This window comes from Salvia miltiorrhiza, unplaced genomic scaffold, assembly GCF_028751815.1.
Source record: "Salvia miltiorrhiza cultivar Shanhuang (shh) unplaced genomic scaffold, IMPLAD_Smil_shh original_scaffold_354_1, whole genome shotgun sequence".
In the NCBI taxonomy this organism is placed as follows: Eukaryota; Viridiplantae; Streptophyta; class Magnoliopsida; order Lamiales; family Lamiaceae; genus Salvia; species Salvia miltiorrhiza.
The window spans coordinates 1-13,797 of NW_026651532.1; the positions used below are offsets into that span (position 1 = coordinate 1).

At 43.0% G+C, this 13,797-nt stretch overlaps 3 protein-coding genes and 1 long non-coding RNA gene across 5 annotated transcripts; 1 reads left to right on the forward strand and 3 right to left on the reverse strand.

Moving 5' to 3' along the window:
* Positions 1 to 801: 801 nt before the first annotated feature.
* LOC131004208 (uncharacterized) lies at positions 802 to 1,787 on the reverse strand. The gene is made up of 2 exons (XR_009094932.1): positions 1,453 to 1,787; positions 802 to 1,356 (listed from the first exon to the last, which is right to left on the reverse strand). It is a non-coding gene; the product is annotated as an uncharacterized LOC131004208 (long non-coding RNA).
* A 4,237-nt stretch (positions 1,788 to 6,024) lies between these two features.
* Positions 6,025 to 6,834, reverse strand: LOC131004194 (uncharacterized). The gene has a single exon (XM_057930815.1). It carries the CDS (start codon positions 6,832 to 6,834, stop codon positions 6,025 to 6,027), a length of 810 nt encoding a protein of 269 aa, XP_057786798.1.
* Positions 6,835 to 6,926: 92 nt separating this feature from the next.
* Positions 6,927 to 11,834, reverse strand: LOC131004204 (uncharacterized). 2 transcript variants are annotated; one of them, XM_057930827.1, is made up of 3 exons: positions 11,445 to 11,830; positions 11,273 to 11,348; positions 6,927 to 7,977 (listed from the first exon to the last, which is right to left on the reverse strand). In XM_057930827.1, exon 3 carries the CDS (start codon positions 7,865 to 7,867, stop codon positions 7,130 to 7,132), a length of 738 nt encoding a protein of 245 aa, XP_057786810.1. In that variant the 5' UTR covers positions 7,868 to 7,977; positions 11,273 to 11,348; positions 11,445 to 11,830; the 3' UTR covers positions 6,927 to 7,129. The 2 variants fall into 2 exon arrangements, 1 of the variants encoding a protein (XP_057786810.1); XR_009094930.1 differs by lacking the exon at positions 6,927 to 7,977 and adding an exon at positions 8,968 to 9,550 and having other exon boundaries at positions 11,445 to 11,834.
* Positions 11,835 to 13,084: 1,250 nt separating this feature from the next.
* On the forward strand, positions 13,085 to 13,510 carry LOC131004195 (uncharacterized). Its single transcript, XM_057930816.1, has one exon. It carries the CDS (start codon positions 13,085 to 13,087, stop codon positions 13,508 to 13,510), a length of 426 nt encoding a protein of 141 aa, XP_057786799.1.
* Positions 13,511 to 13,797: the final 287 nt, after the last annotated feature.

Consider the following 13,797-nt stretch of genomic DNA (forward strand, 5'->3'; position numbering starts at 1 on the left):
TCGGCCCGTCTAGGTAGAATAATGAAGAGCCCAACAGATTTTTAAAATGGGGAGCCCAAACTCAATTAACTAAAGGCCTTAAATGATTTAAAAATAACATACAGAATAAATAAAAAGGAAATATTCTGGAAATTGAAAAATTACTACTTCCCTCCTCGTCCCAATAAAAGTGGCCACTTTTTTTTTGGGCACGGAGATTAAGAAGGGGATTGTTATGTTTTAATTGAGTGTGACCCACCAAAATTAGTGAGTACTTTTTAGAAAGTGGCCTACAATTGTTGACCAAATTAGTGAGTAATTTTTGCATTTTTAGAAAGTGGCCTACAATTGTTGACCAAATTAGTGAGTAATTGTTGACTTAATTAAAGTAAACTTTTGCCATTTTTAGAAAGTAGCCACTTTTAATGGGACACCCAAAAATGAAATGTGGCCACTTTTTATTGGGACGGAGGGAGTATAACCCTAAAATAAGAAAATCAAAATCAGATTTTTTTTTTTAAAAGGGGGCTCTCTCTCTCTCTCGTCTCACCCCCCCCTTCTCTCTCAAACTCTCGCCTCTCTCTTGCCTAGCCGCGCCGCCGCCGCTGCTTCAACTCCGGCGAGGACGGGGTCGTCCGGGCCACGACGCTCTGCCACCCCTCCATCCCTCTCTCTCTCCTGGCGTAAATTGGGCGGCGGTCGACCGAAGAGGGTCGCCGCCGCTGCTGCTGCATTCGCGGTGGTCAGTGGCGGCAGGCCCTCGGTCGTGCCGTCGCCGTCCACCGGCGCCCTTCCTCCTGCGTCCCATTCCACTGAGGGGTCGTCCCTCCTCCTGAATCCTCTGGCAGCAGCGGTCAAAGAGGGGGAGGAGCTGCAGCCTTCATCTCCTTCCCTCCGGCGCCGGCGTTCTTCGCGCTACCTCGCCTCTGCCCGGCCGTCTTCTCCGGCAGCCATCGAGGGGACAGAAAATCCACTCCTCACACACTCACGTTCCAGACCCGTCCCAATCAAGGAGAAAGAATCGATACTTGTAGGTTGAAATGAAGAGCAAGTTCTTGGGATAAAAAAAATTGAGTCTTGGAGTTGAAGTTCAGAATTTTTGAGGCTATGAAAGAGTTCTTGGTTTGTTACAGATTCTTCTCCCTTTCTTTTTTTTTTCTTTGTTTTGTTTAGAGCAGTACATAGAGTAAGATTATATCATGGTCATTGATGTGGTATAAGAGCTAGAGATCTATGTTCTTGTAATGGTGCTATGCTAAAGAGTAATGCAAGTTCTATAATAAAAAGGGGAAGGAACGAACCTTTTTAGTAAGAGGATTTTTGGTGTCTTTGTTGTTTTGGCTTAACTGATTCAGTTCTTTTTCCAAGTTCTGTTGTCTGTAGCAGCAATAATTTAATGGGGGAACAATAAAAGGTTATTCTCTAGATAAAAGTACTTGCACTGGAAGTGGAGAAAAGGATAAAGAAAGTTACCTGGAGGATAATTGTGCAGGAACAGTGAAAAGAACTTTGAGTGAGGGAAGGAGGATATATATATTAAAGGAAGAGAAGAGTGAAATGATTGCAGGGATTTTTAGTCTGGAGAGATGGGAGATTTTGAGAAGATTTGGAAGAAAATATTTCTTGGAAGATGAAAGGACGCTGGCAGAAGAAGTAATGAAATCTGGTTTATCAGAGAAGTAATGATGATTTAGTTCACGCTTATTTTTTTTTTAAAAAAAACTGATCTGGTATATAAAAAAAAAGATAATCTGTGAGAGAAGAGATGATTTTTCACTCACGCTCTCTTTCTCACTCATTAATCTAATCTGATCTTACATAGACTTAAGCTAAATAAATAAATACTACTACTAATAATTATAATAACATCTGATTTTGGGCTTATGACAAAATAAATTACCCAAATATCACATTATAATTATATATATATATATATATTGGGCTTTAGCCTCAATATGAATGAATAATATATATATATATATATATATATATATATAACGTTTAACTAAAATAAAATGCTTTCAGTAATATTTCTCATATATATATATTTTAGCAATGACTCAGTATTTTATCGATCTAAAAATAAAATATCGGGGGTAAATTTATAACAATTTCCTAGTTACAATATAATTATTAAATATTGGGCGTGTATCAATAGTATACTTAGTTAGGCCTTCTATATTTCTTATGGAAAGGGTCGGGATATCACATACCTCCCCCCTTAAAAATAATTTCGTCCCCGAAATTTGCGTACCTTGGTAATCAAGCTCGGGGTACTGAGTTCTCATCTTCTCTTCTAGTTCCCACGTGGCTTCTTCTATCCCATGGTGGTGCCAAAGCACTTTAACCATAGGTATTTGTTTGTTTCTTAAAACTTGAATCTTACGATCAAGTATCTGGACAGGCTTCTCTTCATAGCTCAAGTCTTGGGCTAGGACTACCTCCTCATGCTTTATCACGTGTTTTGGGTCGAACACGTATTTTCGTAGTTGCGAGACATGAAACACATTATGCACGTCTCCAATGCTTGGTGGCAGGGCTAATCGGTAAGCTACTTTGCCCACTCTATCTAGGATCTCGAATGGACCTATATAGCGGGGGTCGCAGCTTACCACGACTCCCAAAATGGACTACTCCCTTTGTGGGGGAGATTTTGAGAAAAAATCGATCTCCCGTGTGGAATTCTAGTTCAGTGCGTCGTGTATCGGCATATGACTTTTGTCTGTCTTGTGCTTCTTTGATCTTCTGTTTGACCTGGTCAACCTTCTCGATCATTTGTTGAACTAGTTCTGGTCCCAACAGTTTTCGTTCACCCACTTCATCCCAGAAAAGGGGTGATCTGCATTTTCGCCCGTACAGTGCCTCGTATGGAGCCATTCCGATTGAGGACTGGTAACTGTTATTATATGCGAACTCCACGAGGGGTAGCAAGTCCTCCCAATTCCCTCCTTTGCCCGAGACGATTGCTCGGAGCATATCTTCCAATACTTGAATCGTCCGTTCAGCCTGTCCGTCTGTTTGGGGGTGGTATGCTGTGCTGAAGTTTAACTTGGTGCCCATTGCTTCTTGTAGACCCCGCCAAAATCTCGATGTGAATCTGGCGTCACGATCAGACGTGATCGACACCGGTACACCGTGAAGGCGCACAATTTCTTTGACATATATTTTCGCAAGCTTTTCCAATGCAAAAGTCATTTGTATGGGGAGGAAATGAGCTGACTTCGACAGGCGATCCACGATCACCCAAATGGCGGTATTTCCACGTGTCGACCTTGGCAAGCTTACCACGAAATCCATGTTGATATGTTCCCATTTCCATTCCGGAATTGGCAATGGTTGCAACGACCCATATGGTTTCTGGTGTAGAGCTTTGACTTGTTGACATGCAAGACATCGTTCCACGAACATGAATATGTCCCTCTTCATCCCCTTCCACCAGAATATCCTCCTCAGGTCTTGATACATCTTCGTGCTTCCCGGGTGAGCTGTATAGGGCGTGTCGTGTGCTTCACTCAGGATTTCATTCTTCAGTGCCTTGTTATGAGGCACACAAAGCCTATCTTCAAATTTTAGAGCATTGTCCATATCTTCTGTGAATCCATTGGGTTCATTTGACCTTACAGCGAGTCTCATCTTTCCAAAAACCAGTCCCCTCTTTGTGCTTCAATGATCCTTGCTCGCAAGTCCGGGACAACTTCCATAGCAGCTATGCAACCCGATATCGTTTTTGGAGGGTGTACTATTTCCAGTTTGAGTGCAGCCAGATCACGTACTAACTCCTCCTGTTGGGTAATTAGGCTTCCTAGCTTTGCTCCAGTTTTTCGACTTAGGGCGTCTGCCACCACATTCGCTTTTCCTGGATGGTAGTTGATAGTGCAGTCGTAATCTTTTACCAGTTCCAGCCATCTTCGTTGCCTCATGTTCAAGTCTTTCTGTTCAAAGAAGTATTTCAGGCTCTTATGGTCCGTATAAATTTCGCACTTGACACCATAGAGATAGTGTCTCCAAATCTTTAGGGCGTGCACGACTGCAGCTAGCTCCAGGTCATGGGTTGGATAGTTTAACTCATGAGGCCTCAGTTGGCGGGACGCATAAGCTATTACCTTCCTATCTTGCATCAAGACACACCCAAGTCCCAATTTTGAGGCGTCGGTGTAGACGACAAAACTCTTACTTTCGTCAGGAATGGCTAACACTGGGGCAGTAGTTAGCCTTGTCTTAAGTTCCTGAAAGCTCCGTTCACAGTCTTCAGTCCACTTGTACTGGCTTCCTTTCTTTAGCAGTTGTGTCATTGGCCTTGCTAGTTTGGAGAACCCTTCTATGAACCTCCTGTAATAGCCCGCTAATCCTAGGAAGCTTCTGATCTCATGGGCGTTTGTTGGTGTCTTCCATTCCTTGACGGCCTCCACCTTGGCCGGGTCTACCTTAATTCCCTTGGCCGAAACAATGTGCCCGAGAAACATCACTTCGCTCAGCCAAAATTCGCATTTGCTAAACTTGGCATATAACCGTTCCGCTTGCAAGATTTCCAGCACTATGCGTAGGTGTTCCTCGTGTTGCTCCTTTGTTTTTGAGTAGATGAGTACATCATCGATGAAGACCAGAACGAATTTGTCCAGGAATTGGTGAAAGATTCGATTCATCAAATCCATGAATACGGCCGGTGCATTGGTTAAACCAAAAGGCACCACTGTGAATTCGTAATGCCCGTATCGGGTTCGAAACGCGGTCTTGGGAATATCTTCCTGTCTTATCTTAAGTTGGTGATAGCCAGACTTAAGATCTATCTTGGAGAATACGCCCGCTCCCTTCAGTTGGTCGAACAGGTCATCAATCCTGGGAAGGGGGGTACTTATTCTTTATCGTGAGCTTGTTGAGTTTTCGGTAGTCAATACACATCCTCAACGAGCCATCCTTCTTTTTGACGAACAAAACTGGTGCTCCCCAAGGTGACACACTGGGTCGTATAAAACCCAGGTCTAACAACTCCTGCAGTTGCATTTTTAATTCTTGTAGCTCTGGTGGGGCCATTCTGTATGGCGCCTTCGACACCGGTGCAGCTCCGGGCTCCAAGTCAATTGTAAATTCCAGTTGCCTATCTGGTGGTAGGCCAGGTAATTCCTCAGGAAAGACGTCGGGGAAATTTCTAACAGTCGGAACTTCATCGATCGTCTTCTTTTGTTCGAGTTGCCCCATCAGGTGAACTAGGTACGCCTGACAATTCCCCTTTCTTAACATCCTGGTGGCCTTCATGGCGGAGATTATTGGAACCTTGGCTCCCATTCTGATTCCATGGAAATTTGTTTCACCTCCTTCCAGCGTATGGAATGAGATTTTTCTTTCATCACAGTAGATTGTGGCACTGGTCTTGGTGAGCCAGTCCATTCCTAAGATTATGTCGAACTCTATCATGGAGATAACATACAGGTCGGCCCTAAGTGTGTCAACGCCTATGTTCAATTCTAGGTTCAAAACGACATGTCTAGTTGTCATTTTTCCACCTCCCGGGACGCTAATTTCCAATGATTCTTGGGTTAACTCCGGGGTCAAATTCAGCATTTCGCAGGCAGCATGCGCAATAAAAGAGTGGGATGCTCCCGTATCAAATAAAGCTATAATCGGTGTTGCGATTACATTTATCATACCTGCAAGATTCCCCTGGCCCTGTGCTGCCTGCTGCTGGTTGAGGGCATAGGCCCTAGCATTCTGCGGTGGTCTCTGGTTGCCTCCCGGGCCTTGATTTTGTCTTGGTTGGTTGGCCGGGTTCCGTTGCTGGTTCCCCGGGTTTCTTGGGGGATTCCCGAAGTTCCTCTGCTGATGACCAGGGTTATACTGCTGTGGGGCTCCTCTATTCCTTTTCGGGCATGTGTTAGCATAGTGCCCCTGCTCACCACAATTGAAACAGACGATCGTTCTCCTTAGGCATTCCCCTTGGTGAAACTTGTTGCACCTCGGGCATGGTCGCCTTTGTGGGGCTTGCTGCTGTTGATTGTAGTTTCGTCCCTGGTTGCCTGCCCACGGCCTCCTCCCGTGTTCATAATTTCCTCATTCTTCCCATTTTCTCTTCCCTTTTCCCACATCTGAGTGTGATGCTTGGCCAGGCTGTGGTGGGTGAGCAGCTTGGGCAGGGCCCTTTGCCTTCTCCTTAGGCAATAGTGACTCGATGGTGAGTGCCCTGTTCAAGGTTTGGCCGTAGGTGAGGCCTCCTTGGCTTGCAAGGACGATTGAAATTTCATGGCGCAGACCATTTCGGAATTTTTCTGTTCGCTTTTCGTCTGTGTCCACCAGGTGTGGAGCATAACGGGATAACTGATTGAAAGTCCGGTCATACTCAGATACCGTCATGTTTCTCTGCTTCAGATTCCAAAATTCGTTTTGCTTTCTTTGACGGTAGCACTCTGGTATATATTTCTCAAATAACTTGGTCTTAAATTCCGCCCAGGTTAGCTCCCCAAGCTGTTCCTCAGTCATGGTGTTCTTCACCGACTCCCACCAGAAATCCGCCTCGTCCACGAGTTGGTACGTGGCGCACTTAACCTTTTCATTGTCCTCACAGTTTATGTAGTGGAAGATTCGTTCCACCGCCCTTATCCATCTCTCAGCGTCTTCAGGTCCACCCATTCCGTCGAAAGTCGGGGGTTTCTCCTTCTTAAATTTTTCGGCGGCAGTGCGGTCAGGAATTACTGGGGGCACAAAGTTTTCATAGTCATATCCTCCTCCTTGGCCTTCAGGTCCTCTGCCGCGCCCCCGTCCCCGTCCACGACCACGACCACGACCACGTCCACGCCCACGTCCACCATTGAGGGGACCTTCCTCTGGGATCTCAGCCTCGAATTCAAAATCGTAGTTTTCCATTCTATAGTACGTGTTTTTCATCGATTAATAGAAGGTAAAACTTGTATACATAGATAAATAAATAAATAAATAAATAAAATAAAAACATTCACTAATAGGATAAAGAGTCCACTCAACACAATTCAATAATCATTAAAAACATTAAAGGCATATGTTTGAGCATTCATCATCAAAATCAAAACAACCGGATAAGTGGTGTTCGGACATAGCTCGGGCTATCTACTCCCGGCTCCCAATCAAAACAATTCAAATTCCGACACCTATGCTAATTGTCAAAAAGTTATGGCAGCATCTGCTAGGGTGAGTCAGTGACAGAGCCGTCTCCCAACAATGATGAGTCCTCGTCCTCCCAATCCTGAAAGCCTGCGGGGTCCTCCCCTGGATCCTCTTCGGGGTCCTCCTCGGGATCCTCCTCCTCCTCCTCTATATCTATGATGGGAATGTCGTTGTCTGCTGGCGCTGGGAAGGCTGGGGGAGCAGGTGGGTCTTCTAGCATAATCTCTGGCCCCATCATGTCCTCCTCTGGTAGAGCAAAGGGCTGCCCGTAATCCTCTAGGCGGATGCGGTACCGCCTAGGTACCTCGGGCTCGTCGACTGGCTCCTGCGGTGGGGGTACTGGTGGGGGTGCCAGTGCATCGACTACTAGGCCCCTAGGTGGGCTGTCCTCATACTCGTCCCCATTCATGGGATACGGCGGAAGAGGGGCTGCTGCATTCGCCGGTTGATTCGGGGAATAATGGTGGTACTGTGGTGGGGGCATCTCCACTGGTGCTACAGCAGGTAAGGGGGCAGTGAGTCCGTGACTCGCCCACATGTTGAAGATCCGCGTGCTGAACAATGCAAAGTCCCCGAGAGGACGGGATGTGAACAGGTATCGTCCAACTGCTCTTCTGCCCAGTCTCTCCAGCCGTGAGGTAAATGTCGAATAAGCTGCTGGCCGACCTCGTAGTCTGTGACGCCGGCCGTCCGCGCAAACTGCCATGCGTGCACAAAACGCCCTAAAAATGCCCCAAAGGGCTCGTCCGGATCCCATTGACACAGCCAAAATCGACGGAGCCTATCCTCCAAGTCCCGAGTGTGTCTCATCTGTTCGATCCTATCCCTAAGCGCGGGGAATCTCGGGGGTGGTTGGGGTGGTTCCATCTGAAAATATTAAGTTCTATATCAGATACTATAAATAAAAATGTAAACGAAGCTTAAGCAATGCCTAAGGTCCATACTCTATATTCGGACGTCTCGTGTGATTCTCAAGTTTTGTAAAATCCTAATTCAGTGATCCTATTACTACCTCATAGATACTCCTAGCTTTCTATGTTATTACAACAATCTGTGGGGTTATAGGTTCGTAACTCTTTTGGAACATTCCTTATTGGTAGTGGCACTTGAGGCCACAACATGTAATCGTTCTCGTTAGGTCAAGGGAATTCGAGAAAACCCTCCTTGACAATCGTTTCCTGCTGATCCGTTAAGGGCTCGGTTTGTCCCAAAACGTCATTTGCTCGAGTCATGCGTATCCTTTTACAAGATAATGTTGTTGCAATGATTCTTTTCTTTTATAGGGCGCCTCGTTTTCATTTGAATAGATTTCAGAAATACTTTTGAAAATTTGCAAACATCTTGAATTTACTAAATGAAACATACCTTGAGGCGGTGGTGTGACGGAGAGCTGGGAGTGTTGGCGATGTATAGGAGTCTAGGGAAATAATTCTAGACTCAGTCTTAAAGAATTTGTGGTTATCAGAGATGTGAAAGAAAACCTAGGCTCTGATACCACTTGCGACAGCCCAGGCTTGGGAGGAAATAAAATACGATAAATAAAATGGCTTAATATAAAGATGGTTAATGATGACATAGAACGAGTTCATCATATGGAGAAAATCCCCAAGGATCTAAAGAGGTTTAGTTTCACAACCCTGATAGTTTAACATTCAACAGTGCAGCGGAATAGAAATAATGAGTCTGAGCTCAACAGAATTTGATTTAGAAGTTATTCGGGAATTCAACTAGATTAGCTAAGGAGTAGCTAGTCGTCAGGATAAGAGACACTCCCCAGCTCAGCACCGTGCGCACCAGCCGCCTAACCTGAAAAACATTTGAAAATATTTGGGATGAGTACTAATGTACTCAGTGGGCACAAGTTTTCGAAATATTTTATGAAATAAGAAGGCAGTTTATCCAATATCAAAATCATGACTTAGAAGGTTTAAAAACAGAAATCCACTCCTAAGCATGACAAAAATATTTTCTTGTCGAGGGCGCCCATGTACGTTCGATTGTTACTCACTTTCTCCCCACATTCACTGATCTCGGGACGCACCCAGTCAGATCCAAAATCTGTTATTGATCTCGGGACGCACCCGGTTGGAATCAATAACCTTAACTGTGCTCCGGATAACCTCCTGTCAAGCACCCACCCTTATAACGTTCTAAATCTGTTAGTGCACGATGGTGATCAACCCATCGAGCCACTAACCCTGTGTACACAATCCTCATTTAGCGTGTTAGGCCAAATGAGAATCTCGATCGATACTAAAGCGAGCCTTAAACAATTACAGAACGCACATAAAAACATTTATATTGGATAAACAGATAATTTTCATGAAATATCAGAGCTTATATAACTCAAGATACATTGTATGTAAAGTATAACCCACCTCAATAGCGGAGATTCGATGTTCAGCTCGTTTGAGGCTTCACTGCTCTTGGTTATTCGGACCTACAAGAAATTTATTCCTTAAGTAGGTTCCGAGGTCCCATTCTAATTTCTAAGGAATAGGGAATTTCTAACTATTGATACACTATGCCCGGATAATTATTGATTTGATGGGGTTAACTAAATAATGAGTGTAAAATTTATGAAATAATTAGTAAATTAATTGGAATATATAAACTTAGTGAAAATAGATAATACATTTTAAAGCTTGTAAGGTAATAAATAATTTATAACCTAATTGAAAATAATTTAAGAATTCAAGATGTATAAATAATTAACAATTTATAATTTAGTGAGAATTAATATAAGTGCCCATAGGTTGAGTTAAAATAATTAGAGTCCAAGAGAATTTACCTAGAAGGCTTATTATAAATAATTAAGCCCAGATGTTTTAATAATAGTCAGAGCCCAAAAATAAAATAATTCTAGCCCATTCTGGAGTAAAAATCGGCCCGTCTAGGTAGAATAATGAAGAGCCCAACAGATTTTTAAAATGGGGAGCCCAAACTCAATTAACTAAAGGCCTTAAATGATTTAAAAATAACATACAGAATAAAATAAAAAGGAAATAATTCTGGAAATTGAAAAATTACTACTCCCTCCGTCCCAATAAAAGTGGCCACTTTTTTTTGGGCACGGAGATTAAGAAGGGGATTGTTATGTTTTAATTGAGTGTGACCCACCAAAATTAGTGAGTACTTTTTAGAAAGTGGCCTACAATTGTTGACCAAATTAGTGAGTAATTTTTGCATTTTTAGAAAGTGGCCTACAATTGTTGACCAAATTAGTGAGTAATTGTTGACTTAATTAAAGTAAACTTTTGCCATTTTTAGAAAGTAGCCACTTTTAATGGGACACCCAAAAATGAAATGTGGCCACTTTTATTGGGACGGAGGGAGTATAACCCTAAAATAAGAAAATCAAAATCAGATTTTTTTTTTTTAAAAGGGGGCTCTCTCTCTCTCTCGTCTCACCCCCCCCTTCTCTCTCAAACTCTCGCCTCTCTCTTGCCTAGCCGCGCCGCCGCCGCTGCTTCAACTCCGGCGAGACGGGGTCGTCCGGGCCACGACGCTCTGCCACCCCTCCATCCCTCTCTCTCTCCTGGCGTAAATTGGGCGGCGGTCGACCGAAGAGGGTCGCCGCCGCTGCTGCTGCATTCGCGGTGGTCAGTGGCGGCAGGCCCTCGGTCGTGCCGTCGCCGTCCACCGGCGCCCTTCCTCCTGCGTCCCATTCCACTGAGGGGTCGTCCCTCCTCCTGAATCCTCTGGCAGCAGCGGTCAAAGAGGGGGAGGAGCTGCAGCCTTCATCTCCTTCCCTCCGGCGCCGGCGTTCTTCGCGCTACCTCGCCTCTGCCCGGCCGTCTTCTCCGGCAGCCATCGAGGGGACAGAAAATCCACTCCTCACACACTCACGTTCCAGACCCGTCCCAATCAAGGAGAAAGAATCGATACTTGTAGGTTGAAATGAAGAGCAAGTTCTTGGGATAAAAAAAATTGAGTCTTGGAGTTGAAGTTCAGAATTTTTGAGGCTATGAAAGAGTTCTTGGTTTGTTACAGATTCTTCTCCCTTTCTTTTTTTTTTTCTTTGTTTTGTTTAGAGCAGTACATAGAGTAAGATTATATCATGGTCATTGATGTGGTATAAGAGCTAGAGATCTATGTTCTTGTAATGGTGCTATGCTAAAGAGTAATGCAAGTTCTATAATAAAAAGGGGAAGGAACGAACCTTTTTAGTAAGAGGATTTTTGGTGTCTTTGTTGTTTTGGCTTAACTGATTCAGTTCTTTTTCCAAGTTCTGTTGTCTGTAGCAGCAATAATTTAATGGGGGAACAATAAAAGGTTATTCTCTAGATAAAAGTACTTGCACTGGAAGTGGAGAAAAGGATAAAGAAAGTTACCTGGAGGATAATTGTGCAGGAACAGTGAAAAGAACTTTGAGTGAGGGAAGGAGGATATATATATTAAAGGAAGAGAAGAGTGAAATGATTGCAGGGATTTTTAGTCTGGAGAGATGGGAGATTTTGAGAAGATTTGGAAGAAAATATTTCTTGGAAGATGAAAGGACGCTGGCAGAAGAAGTAATGAAATCTGGTTTATCAGAGAAGTAATGATGATTTAGTTCACGCTTATTTTTTTTTAAAAAAAAACTGATCTGGTATATAAAAAAAAAGATAATCTGTGAGAGAAGAGATGATTTTTCACTCACGCTCTCTTTCTCACTCATTAATCTAATCTGATCTTACATAGACTTAAGCTAAATAAATAAATACTACTACTAATAATTATAATAACATCTGATTTTGGGCTTATGACAAAATAAATTACCCAAATATCACATTATAATTATATATATATATATATATATATATATTGGGCTTTAGCCTCAATATGAATGAATAATATATATATATATATATATATATATATATATATATATATATATATATATATATATATATAACGTTTAACTAAAATAAAATGCTTTCAGTAATATTTCTCATATATATATATTTTAGCAATGACTCAGTATTTTATCGATCTAAAAATAAAATATCGGGGGTAAATTTATAACAATTTCCTAGTTACAATATAATTATTAAATATTGGGCGTGTATCAATAGTATACTTAGTTAGGCCTTCTATATTTCTTATGGAAAGGGTCGGGATATCACACATAGCATTATTCGACAGCGAGAGACATCAGAGGGTTTGTATACTGATAGTTTCTCACGCATATTTCTATCAAACGTTATGCATATTTGGATTTATGTTTATGCATATTGGTGTACAATAATTACATGCATAATTTTGACGACGGCGCGGGAGAAAAATGAATTTTCGGTAATATATATATCTATATATATATATATATATATTTGTTTTTTTTTTAATTTTCAAAATGACTATTTTACCCTTCGTATTTTATGTCTTAGAAGGTCTTGGGAGACTATTGCCACGTGCGCGCTCCAAGTGAGCCATGTGGCCTCATTGTGTGGTCCAAATTTGGACCTATATACTGTAAAGGTGGTGAATATTATATATATATATAAGAAAGAAAAATAAAACGTTTCTCATGAATCATGAATTATACGAGCACAAATGCTAGTTGTTTATTATATAAAAACCCCATTAATCAATCACATCATCAGACAATAATATATATTACCCAAAAAATTTAAAAATAAATCCCTGAAAGCTTTTTTTGTCGTTGGCTTCGACCATCGCTATTTACCATAAATATTGCAACAAATTATCAAAAGTAACCAACCTCCTCATTTGCTGATACCAAAAAACTCGAGGTTCTTAATTTGCATGAAATGTCCATCGATCATCCACCGCATCTCCCCGCCACCTCCGCCGTATAAAAGCCCCGCCACCTCCCACCGTATTCTTCATTCTTGAGCGATTCCAATTTCTCCTCTAATTGTCGTCTAACACAATTAGAGAAGAAAAAATTGATGCAATAAACTACAAGAATCATTAATAAAGCTCGACAGCCCCCCCTCCCCCCCCAAAAAAAAACAAAATTAATAAAAAAATGGCACGCCATTTGATCGTTCTTGCCCTCCTCTTCTCCGCCGCCTTTGCCGCGGCCCAATCCCCATCTGGCGCCCCATCGGCATCGCCTGCGGCGGCTCCTTCAAAACCGGCCTCCGCCACCCCCACCGCCGCCCCAAAGGCGGCAGCGGTGCCCGCTTCAGCCCCCACCAAGGCCACCACTCCGACGGCGGCTGTCCCTGCCTCCGCCGCCGCGCCGGAGGAGGAGGCGGCATCTTCACCAACTCCGGCCAGTGACGCCTCCCCCGCCGCCGCCCCCGGTGGCTCTCCGGCTGAGGCGCCCGCTGCTGATGCAGCTGATGCGGCTAAGCCGGCAGCCGATACCCCCGCTGGTGGCGCCGCTGCTTTGGAGGTCTCCGCCGTCATGGGCACCGTCGCCGCCGCCGCCGGAGTCTTCTTGTTCTAAATGTGTGACAAATTTCTTTGATTTGTTTTAATTGTGCTTTTAATCAGAACGGTTAGATTTGCCTATCGAGCCTCTATTACATTATTTGGCATATTAATAAAGAGTGCAAGAGCTTTTTCATATTTTGATTGCAGTTTGATTTGTTAGATATAAATATCACAAATCAAAACATATATAATTGCTAATACTGAAACACTCGGTTAGTGGTTAGTTACTCTAAATTAAGTTGACCTGAAATTGAACTAATTAGCTCAAAATATCGAAGATTATTTTTATTATGTGGGAAG